General features: G+C 48.8%; 1 protein-coding gene across 1 annotated transcript; it reads right to left on the bottom strand.

The window, feature by feature from the left end:
- Positions 1-5842: 5842 nt before the first annotated feature.
- On the bottom strand, positions 5843-11214 carry ZBTB14 (zinc finger and BTB domain containing 14). Its single transcript, XM_082667662.1, has 3 exons — positions 10831-11214; positions 8401-8484; positions 5843-7270 (listed from the first exon to the last, which is right to left on the bottom strand). The coding sequence occupies exons 2-3, from the start codon at positions 8401-8403 to the stop codon at positions 5924-5926; spliced, it is 1350 nt and encodes a 449-aa protein (XP_082523788.1). The 5' UTR covers positions 8404-8484; positions 10831-11214; the 3' UTR covers positions 5843-5923.
- Positions 11215-11422: the final 208 nt, after the last annotated feature.

Here is an 11422-nt window from a genome sequence, read left to right as displayed (position 1 = left end):
TCCTGACCCTCTTGACTATCCAGTGACCGAAGTTCAACCCAAGTGAAAGCAAATAAAAAGAAACAGCCATGATCTACAAGAATCACTTATAGGAATTATCTAGAAGGCTTCTGCCCTCCGATTGAAAACAAAAGATAACCACATTCCAAATAAGTTTACTAGCACAGGATGCTTTCCACAGAACTCCCTCGAAATGACAGTCCGCCTTATGGTGATCTAAAGCTAAGAGACGAAATTTTTTTTCAGGTTTCCCTTAGCTTACTTGCTACCCTACCCTGATCCATGGGCTCTAAACGAGTACCTGCTGAATCTCAGTTGGATACCTTGAATTGCTCATGGAGGTCCCTCTTTCTGAGGTACTAATATCCTTGTTCAAAGCTGCAGGAAGCCAAGGTTACCACGCTTTTACTCTTCTAATTTTCATCAGTACCCTTTCCTGATGACAGGATCCATTATTTTTTTTTAATAAATAAATAAATAAATTTGGCTGCGTTGGGTCTTCGTTGCTGCACGCGGGCTTTCTCTAGTTGCGGTGAGCGGGGGCTACTCTTCGTTGCAGTGCACAGGCTTCTCATTGTGGTGGCTTCCCTTGTGGCAGAGCGTGGGCTCTAGGTGCGCGGGCTTCAGTAGCTGTGGCTTGCAGGCTCTCTAGAGCGCAGGCTCAGTAGTTGTTGCCCACGGGCTTAGTTGCTCTGCGGCATGTGTGATCTTCCTGGACCAGGGCTCGAACCCGTGTCTCCTGCATTGGCAGGCAGATTCTTAACCACTGCACCACTGGGGAAGTCCAGAATCCATTATTTTTAAGAAATAAACCACAGTCTCATTTTACACTCCTGTTTCCAAAGTCCAGTATCAATGAGAGAAGTTCAGAACCATTGAAAATGGTAATATTGTAATACATTTTCTCAGTACACATTCAAAAAGTCATCTGAGAATGTTTCTTTTGGTATGACTAAATTTCATGACTATGTACTAAAAATGCTTATTTACCTTCTAAAGTATATTCCATGAACTGCATTGAAATACATGTCACAGCAGAGCTTTTAACGCATTTTTCATATTTATGATCTTTTGTTAAATCTTTGTAAAATTTTGTAAGGCTTGGAAAAGTCATCGTTTAACTGCATTCTGGACCGTAAGCTCCATGAGGTTGAGAATGGTGTCAATCGCATTCACTGTCGCATCCCCAGCCATCCAGTCCAATGCCTGGCACACACAAGACATGCAGTAAGCATTTGTTGACTGATATACTTTAATCTTACGCCATAGAAAGTACTTTCATGTAAGATGGATGGAAATATCCTCCAAAAGAGAGCAAAGTGATTCAGTAAACTGGTATTCTGGAACTAAAGGAAGATCAGAATTCTTGTGCAGTAGATCCAGCCCCTTTGGGGAGAAGACAACAGATCATCTTGGAATTCATACAAACCAGAAAGGGAAAGGTCAGGTGTAGACTCAAATACACTCAATTTCTGAAAAGCAAATGTAAACATATCTCCCCAAATGCACGATTTCAGAGATGAAACTCAAAAGCCAGCTCTCAAAATTGCAATTCTGACTCTGCCATCACACATATTCCCAAAAGAACAGCAGGGAGCCACCCAGAACCCGGCGTTTACACTTGACTACACTCCCACGACCTACTTAAAGGATGGGGGATTACAGAACCAAAGACAACTCTAAGAGGAATACAGGAGTTTGTGAGGACAAAGCTGTGAACTGGTTGAAGATTACAGAAATGCTAAGATAAACACAGCTTCTGTAGATATCACAGAATGAGGTCTAGGTCTACAGCTTGGAGCCAAAGATGGACAGATGTCAACGTCAAGAGAAATTCAATCTTGCTTCTGCTTCTGTATTGAGAATGCCCTTTAAGAAGCAGGGAACGTTTACAGTGCACCTCAAAAGTAGTAGGTGTGGGCTTCCCTGGTGGCGCAGCGGTTGAGAATCTGCCTGCTAATGCAGGGGACACGGATTCGTGCCCCGGTCTGGGAAGATCCCACATGCCGCGGAGCAACTAGGCCCGTGAGCCACAATTACTGAGCCTGCACGTCTGGAGCCTGTGCTCCACAACAAGAGAGGCCACGATAGTGAGAGACCCATGCACCGCGATGAAGAGTGGCCCCCACTTGCCGCAACTAGAGAAAGCCCTCACACAGAAACGAAGACCCAACACAGCCATAAATAAATAAATAAATAAAATTAAAAAAAAAAAAAAGTAGTAGGTGTGTACTGGTTACCACGCATCTTCACAGCAGGCCATGAAGTAGACATCCCCCTCACTATTTTAGAAATAATGAAATGAAGGGTCGGGGCAGCTAAGAATTTGCCTAAATTTATACGTTACTTGGAAAGCAGAGCCAGGATCCAATTCAAGTTCGACTTCAAAATTCTTTCCACTAACCCACCCTCTCTCCTTGTTATCTTGAAAAGATTTATGTGAAGAAGGGTAATTGGGAGCATCTCTGGAAGATATCATGGAATCACACAACTGCTGAAATCTGTCGCAATCCAGAGACATCACATCCAGGGCCCTTGAGAGACGATCAGTATGGCGACCTTTAAGGAATCAGGAGCAAACGCCACCTTCAGCCCAGGGCCTCACACACAACGCTCGAGACATGCTGAATTAAGGACACACTGTCTTCACGTTTCTGAAGCTTTGTCAAGCAGGACTAAACATATTTTGAACAGTTCCAAGGGGGAGAAAGTTCCCAGTTACAAGGGGGTAGGCAAAAAACAGAGACAGAATGCAAGGCACAAGGAGCAGTTAGATGTTTCAGGATGGCAGTGGGCGTTCATTACATAGGCAGGGAATCCCCATCCCTCATGTGCTTACAGCTTTCGGTGAAGTATTAGAAGGAAGCAGGATACATTTAGGCCCTGGTCTCTCACTGTGATGATTTTCAACGGTTACCTTGCCTCCAGCTGGACATCTTATTAGTCTCCCATACATTTGGTAGGGGTGGTGTGCTGGGTAAAGGAGAAAGGCAGGCAGATGTTCAAGGTAAAGGGAAGACAGGAATGTGAGAGTTGTTCTCTCCCTTTCTCTTTAACTCCTAACTCAGAACTCCAGACTAGAACCCTTATCAGACTAGTTCAATTCCACTTACACAAAGGGCTTCTACATCTGCCCCGGAACTAATCACCACTAACAGCATTACTCCGGAAAATGAACTCCAGGCTCCCAATGACTCAAGTTACAGATAACCTTACAGGACATAATCCATTCAATTGGAAACTGCATCAACTTGCCTCACTCTCTCATCACAATTTTTTCCCCCAACACAATAGGAGAAATTTGTTAGTATCTGCCTCACTTGATGGTGACCTCTGTAATGTCTAAAAATTCTGTATTTGTGATCAAGTTAATTAGCAGGCAGATAACCTACATTTTAGACTTCCCAAAATTCCCTTCCTCAATCACTGCCAATGACGTGCAAGTTGGCATAAAAAGCTAAATCAAGTTTGTAGACATTCTCTTCGGACAAATAGAAAAAAGGTAAGTGGTTTTTGTATAATGAAAAAGTGGTGACGTTGACACTGGAATTTCCTTCCCTCTCACAAGGCAGATTCAGTGTAAGCATGTTTCAGAATTACCTCGCTGTGATGGCAGGTACCCTTGAACTTCTGGACATGAGGGCTTCATCATCCAGGGGACACTAGAGCCAGCTGGGTGGAGAGAGGCAGGCTTAATGACCAGGAGACAGGACAGCTGCCACGTCATGACTTTGCTGCTGCCCAGAACACAAGGAACACATGCACAGATGAACCCAGCACCGGTGCCAGAAATTAAAACACAAATATATTTCTCATGCAAAATAGGACAAATGACACATATTTACATGATGCAAATAAAGTGCTGAATATTACGCTTTCTTTTTGGGGTACCACCATGCTTAGGTGATTTCAATGAGGGTTAATGCCACATGGTGAACTTGCAATTCTATAAAACCGGGACAAAGACAGTATAGAAAATGCACTTTAGTAAAAACCTGGGTATGTGACAGGTTGCTAAGAAAAAATGAAAACAGGAATGACAGAAGTATATTTTCTTTTATATACAAAAATGAAGGCCCCAAAAATGATTTGCTGAAGTAGGTATCCACAAGATGTTAAATTATTTTTCCTTTGCTTTGGTTAAAACAGTCTAGGAACAGCAATCGGTTCCCTTTCTACTAATAGTATATAAACACAGTGACAGGACCACTTTTAGGAGAAAATAATCAACTTTTAAGAAAAACAATTAAATTAGTTTTAAACTAAATTAAACATTTACCAATAAATAAGTTTCTTAAAAAGGTAGCATCTTCATCCTACAATCTTGGGCATAACATATACACCAATTTAAAAAATAAAGTTTATCTCACAATTATAATTACAGGTGTTAATGCAACAAGCTAGGAAATGAAATTACTTTAATATATCTTTAAAAAAAACCCCTAGCAACCAAAAATAAATTTTAAAAATTGATATTTTTCGAAAATGGTACATTCTAAAATAATTAATACTTTATTACAGAACATAATTCAAACTATTGATGGTATTTCAATATATTCCTAAAGAATGTTTAAAAAGAAGTTTCATACACCAGAATTGGAACAGCACTTATAATTCCATTTACAGCTATGAAAAGGCAGTCAACTTCCACTTAAAAGTGTAACCAGTGATGAAATATACTTCAAAAACAAAAACATTTGGTCTGACAATCTTTAATACTGGTTAAAAACAGACAGATGTTTGTTGCTGATGGAAGTAACTTTAATCCAATGTGCAAAAAAAGTGCAGCTGTCTACTTGTACTTGAGATACATAAGACCAACGCTTCTGTACTATTTACACACTTAAAAAATTTTAAACATATTGATTTAAGGAAGGATACTGCATCTCCTTAATGGATAAATCACGTGCTACGGAGAGCCCAAAAGCTTGATGACACTCTTTTAAGTTACACAAATGTATCCGAAGAGGCATACCTGTTCTTGTCTTAATTTTGATCCTAAACAAAAATCCAATTTCAAAATCAATCAGGAATTTCTTTGATCTAGAAAAACTTGGAATTGTTGCAAATGTGCAAGCCTTGTCTCTGAGAGCCAGATTCCTATATTCCTTTTTCTAACCCTCTCATCACTGGTCCATCCCACAAACCCCGTCGGCTGCAGAGTGGCAATGCCCAAAGTAAGAGGAATGAAAAAACTCAGCCCTCAGACCACCAACATGCCTTCGGGACGTGTGATGAAACCTTTGCGGGGCAGGTATGGGCAGTCAAAAGGGATGAAGAAACACTTCAGCAAAGCAACCATTATTTGTCCACAAAAATCATGAAAAACAGTGATAGAAAATTAACAAACCAAGTATATAAATCTGAGACCATTTTGCATTCCCAGAACTTGTTTTCACATCTGCGCACGCAGGGTTCTTGGTCAACCACCCACCCGTATTTTCTGCGTCGACACAAGGTACTTTTACCAAAGTTCTTAAAAATGCTGTTGTAACCCTAAGTCACACAGAACGGTGATGATCAGGAAATCAATTCACTCATTTATCACTCTGTGCAGTGCCCTCCCCGGTGCAGCAAGCAGAGAGAGGAATTTAAAAAAGGGACCGAAGTCTCTCACTTCTGAACTGGACACGAGAGTTCTCAAAATTAAAATCAGAAATCATAAAAAAGTGGGGCGGGGGGTGCGGGTGCTTACTGGCAACCTTAATACTAGACACCAGACGGGACAGTGAAACTGTCTGGTCAGAACCAAGGAACAGTATTTCCTTGAAAAGTTTTCAAAACACCCAAGCAAGCACTGCCTTAAGTCCAGCGAGTACAATGCTCCGTAAGTTTCCACCGAAATGCAGCGGCTGGCGTTCATGGGTCAGGATGCAGGATGCTGGCGGAGCATCCCTGCCCCGAGCATCCTGGTCCCCCTGCTCTAGCTGCAGGCGATGGTCTCCAGCTGCTGCTCGGCCTCCGCGGCCATGGCCGCCGCCTGCAGCTGCTCCGTCTCGCTCTGCATGGCGCTGGGGGTGACCTGCTTCCGCTCGCTGTGCATATTGTTCTCGTGCCGTTTCAGATCCGACGCCTTGGCGAAGGCCTTGGTGCAGGAGCCGCACACGAAGGGCTTCTCGCCCCGATGCCTGCGCTCGTGGTCCTTGAGGTGGGACTTGTGTTTGAAGGCCTTGTCGCACATGTGGCAGGCGAAGGGCCGCTCGTTGCTGTGGACCCGCTCGTGCTTCTTCAAGTCCGGGGCGCGGATGAACGACTTGCCGCACACCTCGCAGCTGTAGGGCTTGTAGCCCGTGTGGATCTTCAGGTGCTCCTTCAGGTGGGCCTGAGTGGTGAAGCCCTTGGTGCACATCTCGCAGACGAAGGGCCGGTCGGCCGTGTGCAGCTTCTCGTGCTTTCTGAGCCTGCCCTCGTCCGAAAACGTCTTCCCGCAGGCCTGGCAGGCGATCTGCTCCCGGTGGTGGCCGTACAGCAGGTACTCAAACTTCATGTCGCTGGCAGCTGTGGTCCAGCCTGGCGTCTGTTCGTCCTTCACTTCACTCATCCCATCGTTAAATGTTAAGGCTTGAGGGGTCTGGGATCCCAGATCCTTGGACTCGGGGGTCTCCATGGATTCGACTTCCTGGCCATAGCAATTGACTTTCCGCACCTCCTCACTCCCCAGCTCTTTCAGGATCGCTTCCTGGACCCTGAGCGTCGTCGTGGGCGACTTGCCGTCCTCCTGACTTGGCGGGGTGCCTTCTACCGTGTCATCCGAGGGACTGTCATCTTGGTCTCCGATTTCCTCCACGTCATCATCCTGAGTGTCAGCAGCATCTCCAATGGGGCGATTGATCTTGAGGCAGTACTTGCTTTTGGATTGGCCGTTATTTTCGTCGGGACTGGACACGTCCCGCTTCTGAGAACAGAGTTTATCCAAAAATCGGATACCAAGAATCTGACCCGATGACATCATTAAGTTAACATCTTCTTTTTTCACAGAAATCTTTGCTGTGTACATGTAATTCAGGACCTCTTCAAATATATCAGAACGGAGAAAATCTATTTCTATTACTGAAGAACTATCGACCTCAAGCTTCTTGAAAAGCTTTTTAAAGTAGGTGCTGCAGGCGGCAAGGACACACCTGTGCGCCCTGAACTTGACATCCTCCACCACAATCGCGATATCGCAAAATTCTCCTTCCAGGCGCTGCTCGTTTAGGGTTTTCAGAAACAGAGTTTTATGATCATCGTCATTGTATTTAATGGTTTCAGACATACTGATGAAAAACTCCTACAAAAAATGTTTAAAGAAATACTTTGGTAATTATGCACAATACTTTTCCATACAGAAAATACAGGGAGATTCTCATTTTCTGATCAATTTCCGGTCCCTAACAATTTCAGAAAGTCAATGCCAGGAGTGGTTCAAGAATATGAGGAGAAAAGACGGATCCCAACTTAGGGATTTCCATACTGTTCCTTCTACTTATCTTCACTGTACTCCGCATCTGCCTACTCATAATAACAGCAACTTCTACCGAGCACGTAATACCTGCCTGGCATTGCGCTATGTGCTTTTCTTTCCACGTCTTCACAAATGCAATGATCAGACGGCCTGGAGAGATAGGTATTACTACCCCCACTTTATAGATGAATTGAGGAACCTGCCCAATATTCTAGTTATTTAGTGGAGTATCGGGGCTCAAATCCAGGCACTCTAGCCCCCAAAGCCGTGCTTCCGGACAACTACGGGTAATAATGACAAATAACTCAGCTTCAAGGTTTAAGAAACAGGTCTCCGGCAAGCATCCACCAGTGCCATCTGCTGCGTCTACTCTAATTTCACGCAGAGGAAGATTCAGGAAAATTTCACACAGAGGAAGATTCAGTAAAATAACTAGCAGCTCTCAGTGTTCTGCTTCCTTGACGGAAGAGACAAATCGCTGCTGCAGAACCAGAGAGGGATATCATTGCCAGAACATTCCATTCAGTGTTGTCTTCTAGTTTTTCCACACCAGTTTCGGGCCACTTGTGAACAAGTGTCAAGGTTTAACAAGACCCTCAGAGAATCAGATGACATTTGGGAAGACAGTGACGAGAGGCTTCAGCCCCTCTGGATGCCGACCTATCTGCCATCCAAGTTGGATGCACTTGACAAGTGCTGCGAGCGTTTTACAAGCAAAAGAAATCTAGAACTGGCACGGAAGACACCTGCCGTGTGTTAAAGTGATCTTTTTAAAACAATGTGTCCTGTTGCGTTTCTTTTCAAAAACATTGTTTCTTTCTTTTATTCAACGAAGTATAAATATGAGGAAAATACATATGTCCCCTAAAGAATGCTAACACATAACCGAGAGAGAGACATTTTAAAGCTAACACCAAACAATATTTTCAGGACATAATATCCAAAGTCATAGTTACCATGAACAACTCAGGCTATTATCTTAATGCTTTAAACACCAAATTCTTCGGATCAGAATACCTCTGATCAGGGGCACGCCAGTCCTACAAGAGAAAAGGACATACAAGAGTAAGGTAGGCTCTTCCCCCATCCCAAATTCTAAACAAGAGTGTTTTCAAGAATTGATTTTTAAAAAGAAACTTTCCTTTTTTGTCTTGCCATTGGCACCTGTACCTATTTTCAGGTTGGGAACAGAGAGGAGGGCGGCTGGCAGCATCAGGTCCAGCTCTGAACAGATACGAAGGAGAAATGGTAAGGGCTGGAGCACTTGCAGCCTTTGGGGGGGGTGTGTGCCAGGAATGGGAAGGATGGGTTGGAGAACCACTGAGGGATTTCCCCTCACAAAGCCTGTGTCCGTATTTGTAAGGATGTTGATTGCGGCACAGATAGAATAAAAGCCAGTAAATGCCCTCTACCCCTACCGTTTCCTGCTGGATACACAGCCTTCACATTTTTCTCTAGGCTCATATAAACATAGAGTATATACGCTTTTAATAAATATAGACAAAGTTAGAGAGGTACGTACACCCAACATTTAACGTCGGAGCAGAGGGAACAATAGCTGCTTTCTTCCATCCACACTTGTGTGTGATGTAACATACATTACTCAAGCTACTCTGGTCTTGAAGCTTGCATTTGAGAAATCCAGGTGTTTTTGCCTCTATCCCTACAGGGAAGCTCAAAGGATTCTAGATTTTTGCGAGTTTTAACTTTTACCAGAGGGACTCCATGCGGCAGCCTAACATCGAAAAACATAAAGTCTCCTCTACTGAATGGTGACCACACAAACTTGAGTGTGGTAGGACCAGAGTCCTGAAAACCCTCCAAAGTTCCCTCTACGGAAAAGTGAAAACACCGTTAAGCTGCCTGAAGTGGCAGGCTGTCTTCTTATCTGCCAAGTGTGAGGGTTGAGCAGAATTATTTCTAAGGATGCTTCCTACCCTGCCTGTTCCCTGGATGCACCCCAGCCTGTAGTCACCCCCAACGGAACGCAGTCAGGCGAAACCTTCCTACCGGGTCACTTCCTACAGTTGCCAGTCGCTCTCCCTAGGGCTTGTGGGATAAAAGCTCAAGGACCAGGCCTAGGAGTGGTGTACAGTACCCATGGCAACATAGGAGTGTGTTGGATTTTTTTTTTTTCCTTTTCTCGTCAGTGTGTTATTTGGCCCCCACTCTCTCTCCAGATCTCTAAGGACCATTTTTTTCTGTTGAGATGCTAAGTTCAGGTGAGTCAAACTGGAAGATACCCGTGGCCAGTATCCCTGTAGGTAGGGGGAACGATGAAGGCCAACCACACCTCCAGAACGAAGCTGCCCCTTTATTACGCTTCTCCAAACCGCCGCGCAGGGCCGGAGCGAACTCCTGTAAAGCCAAACTTACATAAGCGGCGGCGGCGGCCGCCTCCCCGACCCCGGGGCCGCCGCGACAATGGCGGCGGCACCACTTCCCGGTCGAAAGCTGGCAACTTCGGGATGCGGAGGAAGCAGGGAACGGAGCGGAGGACCCAGGGAGCCTCCAGAGCCTCTCCAAGCCTCGCTCCCATCTCTTTCTGCCCAGGAGGTGGGGGACGGAATCAAGCCGTGTGCATTGCTTCCCGAACAAAAGCTCCTGCCCGGGTAGCCGGGAGGTGCCAGGGCCGCTTTCCCTTTTAGAATCCGGCTTTTCGGCGCGGGCTGGGGCCGCGGCTCCGAGCGCGGGAGGGAGGACCCACGGCGGCCCCGGCGGCGGGGAGCGGGAGCGGGCGTGCGGCCCGGCTCCGCAGCCCCGCGCCGCGCCGCGCCCCGCTCCGCCCGCGAGCCCGGAGCTCGCGCCCCGCGCACTCCCCGGCCGGCTCGCGCCGGGCCCTCCCCCGCCCTCCCGCGGCCGGGGGCGGGGGCGGCGCGCGGCCGGCTTCCCGAGCTCCGCGGGCGCTCCCGGGAGTGCGAGCGCCAGGGTCCCGGCCCCCTCCTCCGAGGGCGGCTGGGGGCGGCGCGGCGGAGCCCGCGGAGCGGAGGGGCGGCGCCCGGCTGGCCGCGCTCGGCGCCGGGTTCCGGGCCGTCCCCACCCCCACCGCGGTGCACTGCGGCGGTGCGAGCGGGGGCGGCCATGAACTCCGCCGCCGAGGCTCGGCGAGCGCGCGCGCGGGGCCGCCACTGCCGCCGCCCGGCCGCTGCCCGAGCCCGCTCGCCGGCCTGCGCGGCCCCCGGAGCGCCCAGGCCCCTCGCCCGGCCCCGCTCGCGCCGCGCCGCCGGGGCCGCCCGCACATTCTGGAGCTGACTGGTGCCCCAGAGCGCGGCGAGAACGCGCTTCTTCCGGGCAGCCCCGCCGCACCAGCCTCCGGCCTCCCCCGCGCCCCCGCGCCCGCCTCGCGGCCGGCCCGGGCCCCTTCCGCACCCCCGGCCCGCGCTTACCTGCAACCTGGCACAGCCACAGACACTTGCCGTGGGTTCCCCGCGCTCACTGCACGCAGGCCGGGGACGGGATGGACGCGGGGCGCGGGGGCACGGTGGGTGGCAGTGTGTTTTGGATTTTTTTTTTTTTTTTTTAGTTTGGGGAGGGGGCGGGGTGGGGAATCGTGCACGTCCCTGATGGTAGGAGCCCTCCTCCTGCACGAGCACAGAATGTCTAGCCGGCCGTGAACACCCCCACCGGCAACCCCCCCTTCCCGTGCATGCGCGGTGCGGGCGAGGGGGAAGGCGCGCCGCCGGCTTGCGCAGGCACGGAACCCGACTGGGCCTGTAAATGGGTGAGCAGGGAAAGGGTTAATCCGGGACCTTGCGACGCTTTCGTTGGAGTCTACGGGGCCGCCCCTGGAGGGCCCTGGCCTGCGCACGCGCGCGCACGCGCGCGACTTGGGGCGCGCGGAGCCCGCGCGCGGGAGAAGCGGGGGGCGGGGCGGGGGCGGGGCTTCGGCAGCGGTGGAGCGAATGCACGAGCGCCGCTCGCGGGCACCCGCCCCGCCTGCAGCTCCCGCCTCCCGCTCGGACTCTCGAGCTCCCGCCC

Source organism: Grampus griseus (assembly GCF_964374135.1).
Source record: "Grampus griseus genome assembly, chromosome: 12".
NCBI lineage: Eukaryota > Metazoa > Chordata > Mammalia > Artiodactyla > Delphinidae > Grampus > Grampus griseus.
This window is presented reverse-complemented; position numbering and strand designations above follow the sequence as displayed.